The sequence below is a fragment of the Montipora capricornis genome, chromosome 10 (assembly GCF_036669925.1).
Source record: "Montipora capricornis isolate CH-2021 chromosome 10, ASM3666992v2, whole genome shotgun sequence".
Lineage (NCBI taxonomy): Eukaryota > Metazoa > Cnidaria > Anthozoa > Scleractinia > Acroporidae > Montipora > Montipora capricornis.
This window is the reverse complement of record NC_090892.1, coordinates 58721373-58733872: the sequence shown is the minus strand read 5'-3', so window position 1 is coordinate 58733872 and position 12500 is coordinate 58721373. Positions and strand designations below refer to the sequence as shown.

The 12500-nt window shown below is 39.3% G+C and overlaps 1 protein-coding gene across 1 annotated transcript in view; it reads right to left on the bottom strand.

The window, feature by feature from the left end:
- The window catches only part of LOC138019061 (melanotransferrin-like), a 16350-nt gene that overhangs the window by 428 nt on the left and 3422 nt on the right, over nt 1-12500 (bottom strand). The window contains exons 2-5 of the mRNA XM_068865719.1: nt 11429-11641; nt 4348-4626; nt 2596-2853; nt 1-322 (exon numbers count right to left, since the gene is read on the bottom strand). The exon at nt 1-322 is cut by the window's left edge and continues 428 nt beyond it. Coding sequence (XP_068721820.1) covers nt 1-322; nt 2596-2853; nt 4348-4626; nt 11429-11641 — 1072 coding nt within the window. The remainder of the gene's footprint in view (nt 323-2595; nt 2854-4347; nt 4627-11428; nt 11642-12500) is intronic.

Below are 12500 nucleotides of genomic sequence, written 5' to 3'. Positions count from 1 at the left end.
GCAGAAGAAGTAAGGAAGTCACATGACTTGAGTGCTTCGGCATCCTTGATGTAATCCTCACGTAGGTAACCTTGATACGTCCGATTCTCCTTTGGGATGGCAACCAGGGCAGTGGTGGAGTCCCTGAAGATCAAATGAGCACTTGAATACTTAGTGGAATTGAAAAGTTGGAACTTGCCCGGGTCTGTTTGGTTGATGCCATATTTTTCACTCATGCTTGTCAAAATGGTGACGATTTTATCAACGTCAGCATTTCCTTTTCTCGTTACCACCGCGAGTGCGGGGTTGAAACCAAGGTTACATTCCTCGTGCTGTCCAACCTCTGATGACGAAAATATAAGACAAATTTAATATAATGGCAAATGGCATTTACTTCAAGTGAAGATACAAGATGTTGAATTTAATTGAACTTGCATAATTGCATCGCTTAATTGACCTTGACAAGAAATGTTGAACCTCAAAGCAGTTTGGCCCTGAAATGTTTGCATCATTTGGCTTTTAATAATCCATAGTACTCGGTTTGCCGTGCGCTTTTGTTGCCTGTGTTCAAACTTGAAATTTGTCCCAGTCATTAGTATTCATGCAGACGACCCGAGAAATGTGGACTTTTACAATTATAATCAAGATATATCCGTAGATGGACATGTTATTGAGAGAATGGGTGGAATAAAGAGTCTTTGTAAATAACAAACATTATGATGAGCAGATGGAATCATAATGTCATATTATTGCCAGGCATTTCCTTTTATTTTATCAGCAGTGTGCACGTTATGGTCCCCTGACCAATCGGGAGGTCGTATAAAGGGTCGCTTGTGGCATCATGGGATAGCTGTGGACCCAGGTATCACCGGAAATGTCACGCAATGACGTGACAGTGCGAATAGACAATCGCTTTGAGAACTTCGCAGCGATTTTACTCTCTAGAATGCTCGGTGACCCCCATTTATGTTTCCGTAGATCACTTCCTTTCGTAATTTTGTCCATTTTAACAAAAAAAAAAAATCTGTAGGCGTGAAGTTACAAATGTTTCCCCTTTATGCTCTCGTGTGACCAAAGTTTTCTTTCTTAGACTACTAATATGTAGCGCGTTTTTCAAGGTCTATTTCGCCTCAGAAAAAGACATCAGCTGCAAAAGTTTATTTAGTTATATTAGTTATATTGAATTTACCTGATCTAAATTTTACTAATGTAGCACTTTTTTATTGCTGACAGTTGTAAGCTAAGGTCGTCTTAAAATAACGCAAGCTTCTAAAAATGCAACTTATCTCGAAAACGAGCTCGGTGACCCCACATTTTTTGGCCTTTTTGACAAAAGTAGATCAATACCTTTCAGTGTGGCAAGTGTTAAAAAAAATTGTACATGGGAATATTTTGGGGGCGAACGTCCTTACATGTAAGAGGCCTTTCCAACTATCGCGTTCAATGAATTAACAACCTTTTGTCCTGCTAAGTAAAAAATAAAAATTCACCACTTCCCCAGACTCCAACCTGCAGACTATTTTTGTGCTCTTTAGTTTTGGCAGATTTTTCGCCCCCACTTTTCTGGTAGTAGCCAAAACGCAGGGCAGGGGCCGGGTCGGAGGTTTTTACGAACTAAACATTTAAGGCCTGTTCACATGGAGGTGGGGCACCCCGGATGGGTGAGGTACCCCGCCTACCGGTAGTCAAAAAAAGCAAGCCTTCACATGCAATATTTATAGCCCCGGGGTGCTGGGGTGAAGTTTCCAAATTCTTTGGCAGAATGTTCAAACTAAAGATAAATACCCCAGTCAGGCAGGATACCCGGCCCGTCCCTTTCGTAGCTTCCGTAGATTCCTTATTTTTTTGGACTAATTACCACCATAAATGAAGGAAAGATGCCGAATATTGGAAAAACAGTACAGGAGAATAACGATAAAAATTGAAACAAAAAAATTTGAAAAAAAAAGACACCCCGACCCCGGCCCCGCGTTCAGGCTACTACCGTTCCAAATAAAAACGGCACACTCGTGGCCAGTTATCCCAAACAGCTAATAATCATTCTTGGAGCCATCTCTTCAGCAATCCAGCGCGTCGCTGCGCAGAGCTCTTGATTGTTCTTCTTAAAATTAGTTTAGAAAGACTCGCAATAAAATATTATTTAACAACCTTTTTAACACTAAGACTTTTTAAACAACTTTTATAAATAATTATATAATCTACAGGCATTATTATTATGATTATTATTATTATTATTATTATTATTATTATTATTATTATTAGTAGCAGTAGTAGTAGTCGTCGTCGTCGTCGTCGTAGAAGTAGTAGTATGATTATTATTTAGTGATTTGACTCTGGTATTCAACTTATTATTGTTCAGTGTCCCCCATTAGCTCATAGCTAAAGATATAGACACTTAAATAAAGTTTTCATTCATTCATTCATTCATGTGGGTTTTTTTTCTTTACCAAAAAGAACTTTACCCATGTGAGGGAATTAAGTGAAGGTGTACCGATTCTAGATGTTAACTTACATGTCACTGTTAAAACTGAACTTACTCCCTGGGGCCCTACCCTCTTTTCAATTTGGAGAAATAGGCTGGCTGGTATTTAGCTCCATTATTGGAAAAACAAATACCTTTCCTGCTGCCATCTTTACAAAGGTATTGGTAATCACTTGCATTGCCATAACCTCCCATAGCCACAACTTCTTCTACCGTGTTATGCTTAAAAAATGCTACATCACCCTTATCCTCCGCCATACACTTAAAGGAGCCATGGTGCCCGGCGTACTTGTTTTCGCTCGTATCTCCGGAGCATTGGGTGTTCCCAGTTCCCGCGCAAAGTGCGCAAAGTTTTCCGGGAATCTCTCCTGTTGTATTGTATTGTTTTATATCTGTTAATAAAATGGAAAAATGAAATAGCTCGTTAACACAGATGGCTTAGAAACTGTACAATTTCTCAAAGAGTCAAACAAGCGAAATTAAGACATGAACATTTTGGAGTGATGGTCTAGTGGATTTTGTACGTTCATAAATTAGGGACTGTGCAATAATTATCTGGAGGGGGGTTCTGAATCTAATGAGGGGCTAAAGTTTAATTACAGTGTAGGATGGGGGGACTAGATGTTAGGTCCTTACACATGCATGGAGGGGGGTTACAAGTTATACTGAGATTTAGTTACTAAATAATATATTTCAAAACCATAACACTCAAGCAATGCATAATTCATTCAAGCTCAAAATACGTTGTAATTAAAGACTTCTAAAATATATTACGAACAATATATTTATCAACTACAACCTCTATTAATTACCATTCAAATCATTCATAATCTGTTCACCCTTTGATTACCCTTTGTAATCATAGACCTATAAAAATGTCAAAAACAACAACTTCTTTAGGGACCGGCCATCCCTCATAAGTTGCAAAACTGAATGTTTTAAAACAAGGCTTTTCCGGCGATGTGCCTGAATGATCATGGCATGCTTATAGGCACTTAATGCACATGCAGTTTAACATATACTCCTAGTTTCTAGTTTTTTGCCTAATTTTTTGTATCGTATCTTTTATAATTTTAAGGCACAGTTCATTTGGAACACGATGCAATGAGCTTAAGTTCTTTTTAATTAATACTCATATTCTTGTAAAATAATTTCGTAATTCGCTTATGTCAAAGCGCGATCTTTTTATTAATAAACCAGACTCACGCTGAAACTCAAACAGGATTTGTCAACCTGGGCTTCCTCCTCATGACCTCAATATCATATATGCATTTTTCTTTCAAAGTTCTGTTCCATGATTTTTCCATTCAATACTTATTGACAAGTCAATAATAGAAACAGAAGTTGTGAACAAGCTCCTCAGCTTCCCCGGTAAAGCATTTACAAGCTATTAGATCACGCAAGCATAATCTGTCAGTTTGTGAAGTACATATCGAGAGAGCGTCCTGGTCAATATTATCCTAAAACTACGGCATTGATGGATCCCATAAATCTCTGGGTTTGGGGGTTGGGGGGTGGTTTGGTAATTATTTTATTTTAATAGGGGGAGGGGTCAGAAGTTATTTCACAATTACTACCGGAGGTTTAACTGCACTTTAAGGCCCATATTGCTCATTTTAGAACCCCCCGACAGATAATTATTGCACAGTCCCTTAGTTTGTAGGCCATGTAGGAGGCTCCTTTACTTAGTTTTCTGTATCCGAATAACAGAGTTCTATTTGCATGTCTTTTATTTCCCATCAGACATCGTAATGTAAAGTGTTAACATGTATCTAAGCAAGCGCTTGATGTTTGTAACTTCTGACTTTTCAAGGCCAGTTTACAATAAACAAAATTGAATAAAATCAACTTGAAAAAGGAAATAGATTGTAAAACAAATCCGTTACCAGATACGCAACTCTCGCTGAAAAAGTCGGCAGCTGACAGGAAATCATTTAGTTTGTTGTCGCACTGAACAGCTGGAATCAACTTCATGCGAAGCATATAGCCAATGGGTATATTCCAACCGGCATTCCTTCGAGCTCCAGTGTGGCAAGACTTTTTTCCTTTCAGAGACTTTACGTTAAGTCCTTGGTTGGTCTTTTTTACCACGGCTACTCCATAATATTTGACCTTGTACTTTCCATATTGTTCAAAGACAATGGGTATCAGGTCCTTTGTCTTTCCTGCATCAAAAAACAGTAAAATGAGGCGATGACCAATTTGTTTGATCACTGACTTACATGTGTGGTAAGACGGAAAATACAAACAATAGCCAGGTCTTTGAACTTCGGCTATGGTCAAAGTGACTTTCGAAGTGAAAAATCGTTAGTTAATCCCCAGGCAGGGACGGCGGAGGAGCACATTTTGAATTGGAGGGACAGGGGGCTGGGGGGGGGGGGGACAAGGAAGCGACGGAGACGCTAGCTTGTAAGGGGTTCTGGGGAAATTCTCCGCCAGAAATTTTTGAAATCTTGCATCACGGAAATGCTATTCTCAGCATTCTCGGCCAAATATCGAAAAAACAAACGTGGATCAACCGTAAAATGACAGGTGTTTTAGTTCTTATTTATTTATAATTTTTTTATTTTTTGCTTCAAATTGACATTCACCTTCAGATGTCAGTGAACGAAGGATTTCGAGAAACATGCGATTCGCAGAGTCAAGAGCTCTTTTCCGAGGGTAACGGGTAAAGGGTAAAGGGTGAAGGTTTATTATTTATCTTATAAAATTGAGCATTTGAATTTCTTTAATTTTCAACAATTAACCTGACCCTTGCCTTAAGAATTACCACAAGCGATATCTTGTTGCTCTCATTTCGTCTTCGTCTTTTTTCCTTTAAAGTTATAACAAAACTCACATGTAGTTCACCTATACCCACTGGGAGGTGACAACATTTTACTTACCGGTACATTAACTAGACTCAGTGATCTGAAGAATAACGCAAGTTGTGCAGAAAAGACAAAAGTGGTTTTTGTTTGAGTGTCATATAAGTGCTGAAAGATACGCAATTTATAAGGTCACTCGGAACTCACGAAGCAAATTAACGCATCGAGCGAAGAAACGCCAATGCTGAGTTGCTGTTCGCCTCTTTTTTAAAAGCGAGTTTTCTTGTAAAACCACTGAAATGGTAATGGTTGAGCATTTTTATCCAAATCAAACTCTTTTCAATTGAATGGTTTCGCTGAAAGATTTGTTGTGAGGCGGAGGAAAACTGACAACAAGTCGAGCTGGCTTGCGAGCAGCCACGTTTTCTGTGAGCTCTCACCGAAAATCCAGCAACACATGGCCAACAACAAAATTTCTTAACGAAAGGCGAGCGGCAAAAGTAGTAGTGACATCAGTGAGAAAAGTGTTCCTTCACCAGACGAGAAAAGGTCAAGAAACAAACCGACTGAGGAAGGCGAGCACGAGGTGTTAACCGAGGTCAATATGGCGGAAGATCGAAAGGATCGGTTGGATCAGATTTTCACCCGACTCAGCGCACTTGAGAAGAAACTTCATAAACTTAAAGTGCTTGAACTGGAAATACAAGAAGTAAATGCAAAGATCTCCAAGTTGGAAAGTAATGAAATACCTTGCAAGGTGAGAATGCACAACTTAAGATTAAACATGATGCCACCGAGGGCTGATTAATGCGTTCGTAAGTTGGATTCATCAATGGCGCACTTGAAAAGACGACTACCGAGTTGAATGGTTTTAAAGCATCGCATAATCTTGAGATAAGTTCCTTAAATCAAAAGTTGCTTTATTTAGACGCCTACAGCAGAAGGGAAAATCTTAATTTTATGAATATTCCTTAAGTGGCACCTGAGGACCTCGAAGAGGGCGAAGGCATAGGGGACACTCGAGAGATTTTGTGGAAGTTTTTGGAGGAAAAATTACACTTCGAAGACGCTAGGAGTATCGAATTCCAAAGACTGCATAGAAGTGGAAAAAAAGTCAGCAATAAGCCCCGACCGATTCTCGCTCGTTTTCTCCGCTTTACTTATCGTGAAAAGGTATTTAGGAAGGCAAGGAAACTGAAGTGAACTGCTTTGTATTTATACTAAGACCTGCCTAGGGAATAACGCAGACGTATTTCCGGCGGTCTGCGTTCGCAGGCTCCCTAAGGAACTGCTTGATAGGCTACGTTTGCTGTTAGGCCATCCCCATTTTTTTTCTCTGTTTTGCGTCGTCCGATCGACCCGAATTTTTGGCATTTTCCAAAAATAAATAATAATAATAATAATAAATAGGTAACCACGTTTTTAAGCCATTTTTATGTCGCATAGGAGTTTCGGTGGTTGATCCTTTTTTCCACGCTGTCTTAATTTTGCAACAACATCCACCAACTTTTCCGTCATATTGATTTTGGGTTCACGTCTTGTTGTTTTCCTGGCTCCACAGCTATGATGCCGGGGTACCAGGCTTTGGATTCCGAGAATGCTTGTGAATTCTTTTTTAGGTTTTTTTTTTCAATCCGACCGACCGACCCAATATCAGGAAATGCATTCGACGGTAAACAAAAAAAAAAAAGGGGGATGGCCTTACCGAAATTAAAAGCTGCGAAGGAGCAAGAACAGAGAGACTACTTCAGCGCTTCAGAGCCGGACAAGCTGTATGTCAATGGTAACTTAGTCCAAATTAGTTAGATTCTCGGTCTTCTTCTTTTAATTTCACGTAGCCATTTAATAATTTTATGCTGACTAACTATCGTTTTTTTTCTGGGAGCTAGGATGATTCTGAAATATAAATCTATGGAGAGCAGAGATGCAACTAGCAATGTCGCAACCACGAATTGCTTGTTTCATGTTGGTGTTATTTTATGTATGTGTGTATGTTCTGTTTTGTACTGGGGAAAAGATAGTGATATAATTTTATTAAGTCGCTGCGCTCTCCTTCAGTATGACGTGTATCTATGCCACATGCAATGATTGATCAAGGTAGTTTTGTAATGTCCTTATACGGTACTTTCCGAAGTGGCCTATTCTTCGTCATCCATCAGGGAATTATTGAATTTCCATAACCCTGGTCCACGTGTTTCATTTACCTTTGTTAAATTAATTTTTATTGCCTTGTGTTCCGGAGCAGTGGAGAACTTAGCACCTTTCTGAGAAACAATATTTGTCAAGGATTGGGCAATTATGAAAAAATCAATTCGTGAACAAACGCAAAGAGCTTTGGACTCGTAGGTAAAACTCAACTAACTTGGGTCTTGTTTTCTAAAAATATCGACGAGCTCGAGTTCTGTCATCATTGATACGAGATTATCACGATACCTATTTCGTTTCCACATTGCCCCGCCTTTTTTGTCAATGGCGTGCAAAGCTACATTCCAGTCACCGCCAATAACAAGATTCGCAGTTCGGTATTGGACATCAAGTATTGATTTAAACAGTGCAGAAACTCCATCTGTTGCTGCAGTTCATTTGGGGCGTATAGATTACATACAGAAAAATTACCAGCTGCGGAGGCTATATCCAACGAAATAGTGAATAGTTGTTTTAGTATATACTAAAACAGTGAGATAATACAGAACAAAAACATGATTTTAACTCATTTATTCCTGCAAAGATTACAACATTTTCTGGCTCAAATTCCGCGCGAATTGCTCAGAGGTGAACAGCGAAAGATGTCCTTGAGTTTGAGTAGCCAATCAGCGCGCGCGTTCAACGCTATCCACTGTTTTAGTGTATACTAATTTCAGTTATCAAGAGGGGTGCGGCAGGGCTGTTGTCCCCTTACTTATTCATTCTCGCGGTTGAGCTTCTGGCTTGTAAATTTAGCCAAGACAAGTAATTACACGGCACTCTTTAGCAAAGAATTCAAATAGGCCAATTCGCTGACGACACCACTCTTACATCATATCGCTGAACTTAAATCCACTTACAATCCCAAAGAAAGGGACAAAGAATTGGTTATATTCAGTAACAAACAAATTCGCATAAATGGTGGAACAATTTTTTATGGGAGTTGGTTTAATAGGAATGTTACTCTTATTCAAGATCTTCTGAGAGCGGATGAGAAGTTCCTCTCTCACGAAGAGTTCGTTCAAAAATATGATTTACACTACAATTTCTTAACTCACATGCAGGTTGTATCGGCAATCCCACAGTCCCTTATTGATGGGCAAGAAAAAAACTAATAGATAAATCCACCTTTTTTCAGCGAGTGAGTTCCAACTTACTACTGATATCAGTATGAAAAAATAGGGATTATTACTGGCTTCTGATAAAAAATCGGCGGTACAAACACACATTGAAGGGGATTGAAAAATGGCAGAGAGATTCAGTACACCCACGCGCTATCACGATTGATTCTTTCTTCAGCAGTGTAAAGTATATGTCAAGTGATAGCAAACTAAGAGAATTTTATTTCAAGCTCCTGCACCGGATAGTTGTTACAAAAAGAGAACTACATTTGTTTGGTCTCGTAAATGACATGCTTTGCATCTAGTGTAGGGAGAATGATTCCATTGTCCATACCTTTTGCAACTGTCACTGGTCTAAAGAGTTTTACTTGGAAGTTATTAAATGGTTTAATGCAGAAAATTTTGCCTCTCTCTCTCTATCTCCAACTGAAATTCTCTTCGGCAAAGCCTCCTTCAAGACCGATCCAATAATACGGGAATTAAATTATACCCTCCTCTTTGCGAAATAGTACCTGTACACGCAAAAATTAGCACAAAATAAGACATCTTTAGAAGACTTTAAGGCGAAGTTCTATTCTAGATTTCACCCTGAAAAGCCAATTAGGTAACATTTAGTTAATTTATAAAAATAAGTTACATGTAAAATATTGTAACCAACAAGAGATCGTACAGCCAAGATGCCAGTTCAGTGTAGCTTGAGTCCCTTAGTACCTGATAGTTGGTAATTGTCTGTTTTGTGTTCTTTATTGTATGTGTGTCAATAAAGCTCACAACGACGAAAAAAAAAATAAAAAACAAAAAAAAAGTCAGAAATGAACTTTTGCAACGAACATGGTAATTAGCCATGTGTTTGTGATGTCACTGAAGTTACATCTTGTTGGCTGGGCATACTACCTATTGGTTTCTGACCACCCAGAATACCTGGAATTGTTGACTTTTTTCTTGCATTCTTTTTTCTATCTCGTTCCTTTAGTTTACCAAAGAAGATCGGATAGAACTGTTTTAAATTCTCTTTTATTCTTTTGCTCGCCGGCATGGTCACCGTGGGTAGTCTGCTCTCGTTAGCTTAGAATTTCTTTTCTCTTGACAATTAAATCTTATCCAATCCGTGCTCAATTTCGGCGATCAACATTATGTAGACGAAATGAAAGCAACAAGATAATATGACAAGGTAATTCTTAGGTCAGGTTGTTGAAAATTGAAGAAATGAAAATGCTGAAGTTTAATGTTAACTTACAAATACGTCATGACAACCGTTAGGTAGAAGTCTCTATCCTTCACCCTTTACCCTTTACCCTTTACCCTTTACCCTTTACCCTTTACCCTTGGAAAAGAGCTGCCGCTTTTCCCTATAGCCAAGAACCCAACAATAGTTCGCGCAGCACAGCTTGCCGGTTTAGAACTGCTCAAACAACCAGATCGAAGGAAGAGATTTATCGTGGCTAATTAAATGTTTGGTGGCATCTATCGACACTTCAAGCAATCGTTAAGTCAGAGTATTTGTCATACTCCAGTTAGTCGAGAAGGAAGAATAAGCATGATACGGTGAGAGCACCATCTTGTCATGCAGTTTCGAACAGCTATCCACCGCTATCTCAGCATAAAGAACACGTTTAATTTAAGTAATCCGATGTCTTTTACCTGGTCATGAGTGTCGCAAGCGAAGTTAGATAAACGCTGAACTATCAAACTCAAAATACCAGTAATTTATCAACACTACATGGGAATTTCGCTTCGAGAAACGCTCTCGAATGCATGGACCCCAAATGCGTTTGCGAGTCGCGCGCTGATTGGTTGAAATTTGACGATCTGTCAAACAGAGATCAGCTGGTGGTTGCTGTGTTGGAGTTTCAGTGTGAAACATTTAACCCTTTCAGCCCCGATAGTGCCAAATGGCACTTATAGATTTTACTCTGTCTAACGCCAGACGATTTTACTCGTCAATGGGGAACCACTCGGGGCTTAAAGGGTTAAGCTAACAGCGTGAAAAAACTATGTCCCCGTTTAACCCTTTCAGCCCCGATAGTGCCAAATGGCACTTATAGATTTTACTCTGTCTAACACCAGACGATTTTACTCGTCAATGGGGAACCCCTCGGGGCTTAAAGGGTTAATGTCGTTCGCCGATTCAGAAACTCAAGCCTATGTTTTGAGTGAGTGGCAAATGACGCAAATACAATGGCAATTTTGGAAATGTTATGAATAAGATATTAACTCTAATCTTGCCTGTTGATAACATGATGAAATCGTCAGTACAGAACTCCCAGCAGTGGGTTCTTGGAAATGCCCAAATTTTCTCAGTTTTTTAGCTTTTTTTTGTAGGAGCATGCATCATTTGCAGATGTCCATCCTCGCATTATTTACAACACTGTTAATACATGTATTTCGAAACTTTGCGGCTGGATACCGGTGTAGCTGGTAATAGGAGGGCTAAATTTCACTTACAAGAATGATTTTTCACAAGCTATTTTTCTCTCTTGCAACGCTAGTGTTTCACTCTCCGTTTCCACTGGTTTCACTTTAATGTCACCCTGCATCTGGTAGGTTCACGTTTAACTTAGTTCCGTTATAGAGGGACAATGTGAGATTTGTATTCAGAAAAACGGCACTTTTGCTCAGATGTGAATTCACGGCTCGACTTCTAATGTTAATGAAACAAAGAATTATACATTAAAATGGCGGTCCATTATTGAATCAAGCATACGGTAGCAGCGACTATCATCCCACTGAACTCAAAGCTGGGAAACTGGGCTTTTCAGTGTGCGCTATGGTAAAGAGAACGGTATTCCAGTACACTGTGGGGTGTAAAAAAGGAAGGAGAAAATATGAGAATTGAAGAGCCAATGGCGTCCTACCTGCGTCGAGTACTCTGCCGGCATCCAAAGTTATGAGATCGGCTTCATTGTTTTTTATCTTATCGACACAATCATCAGCGGATGTTCCAACAACGCACAGAGTGGTCACCTCCATACTTGCATTTTGTGCGGTTTCGTTGACGTATTTTACGAAGTCATCGCATTTGGCCTTTTCTGAAGTCGATTTGACACACCATTTGAAGCTTATTGGAGCTAAAAAAATCAGGAAAATTATAATTTTGAAAAAAAATTCATATGCTCAAAGCACGATAAACGTTTTAATGTGGGATATCTCGATCGGTTCAACCGAACTTCAACATCCAGACAAAATTAAGGTTAAGAAGGGTTATATAATGTTCATTATGGTCTCCAAGGGAATAAATTTAAAGTGTATGTGGCTCCAATAGCCTTTTGCAACAAGCGATCACATGGTACAAATCCGCCATGCTGGAAGGCAAGCTTATTATTATTCCCCCACTGGGACATTAAAACAAAGAGACCTGAACCAGTCAAGCTTGAATTGCCTTTGTTTTATGTCCCAGTGGGGAATGACAATGAGCTTGCCCTCCAGCATGGCGGATTTTGTACTATGTGATCTTTTGTTGCAAAAGGCCTATTACATGATTCCAGAGTGGGAAAACGAGATTTTTAGTCACGGTTTGGATTTTCAAGGCAAGAGAGGGACCTCACAAGATCTTCTTGAAATCTTCTTCTCACGAGTCGCATTGCATCATGGGTGTTTTAACGAAACCACACCAATGTCAACACCTCCAGTTAAGAAGTATGAGTGAATTTATGCGGGTCCAATTATTACTCAGAGTTTCAAAAAAATATCTACTGTCATTTTAGCCTTGTTCAACTGGGATATCGCAAATAATCGTGGAAAGGTTAATAAAAAGGCACTATTCAGAGAAACTTTCTTGTTAAATGATGCATCCCTACTAGGTAGTTTTTTTGGGAATGCGCAATTTGCGCCTACTACTAACTATGCTTTGGGGGAAAAGATATAAAACACGGTGAAATGAAAGCAATAGAGAGTCTTAGCACCGGCGACGACAACGACTATTGGGAA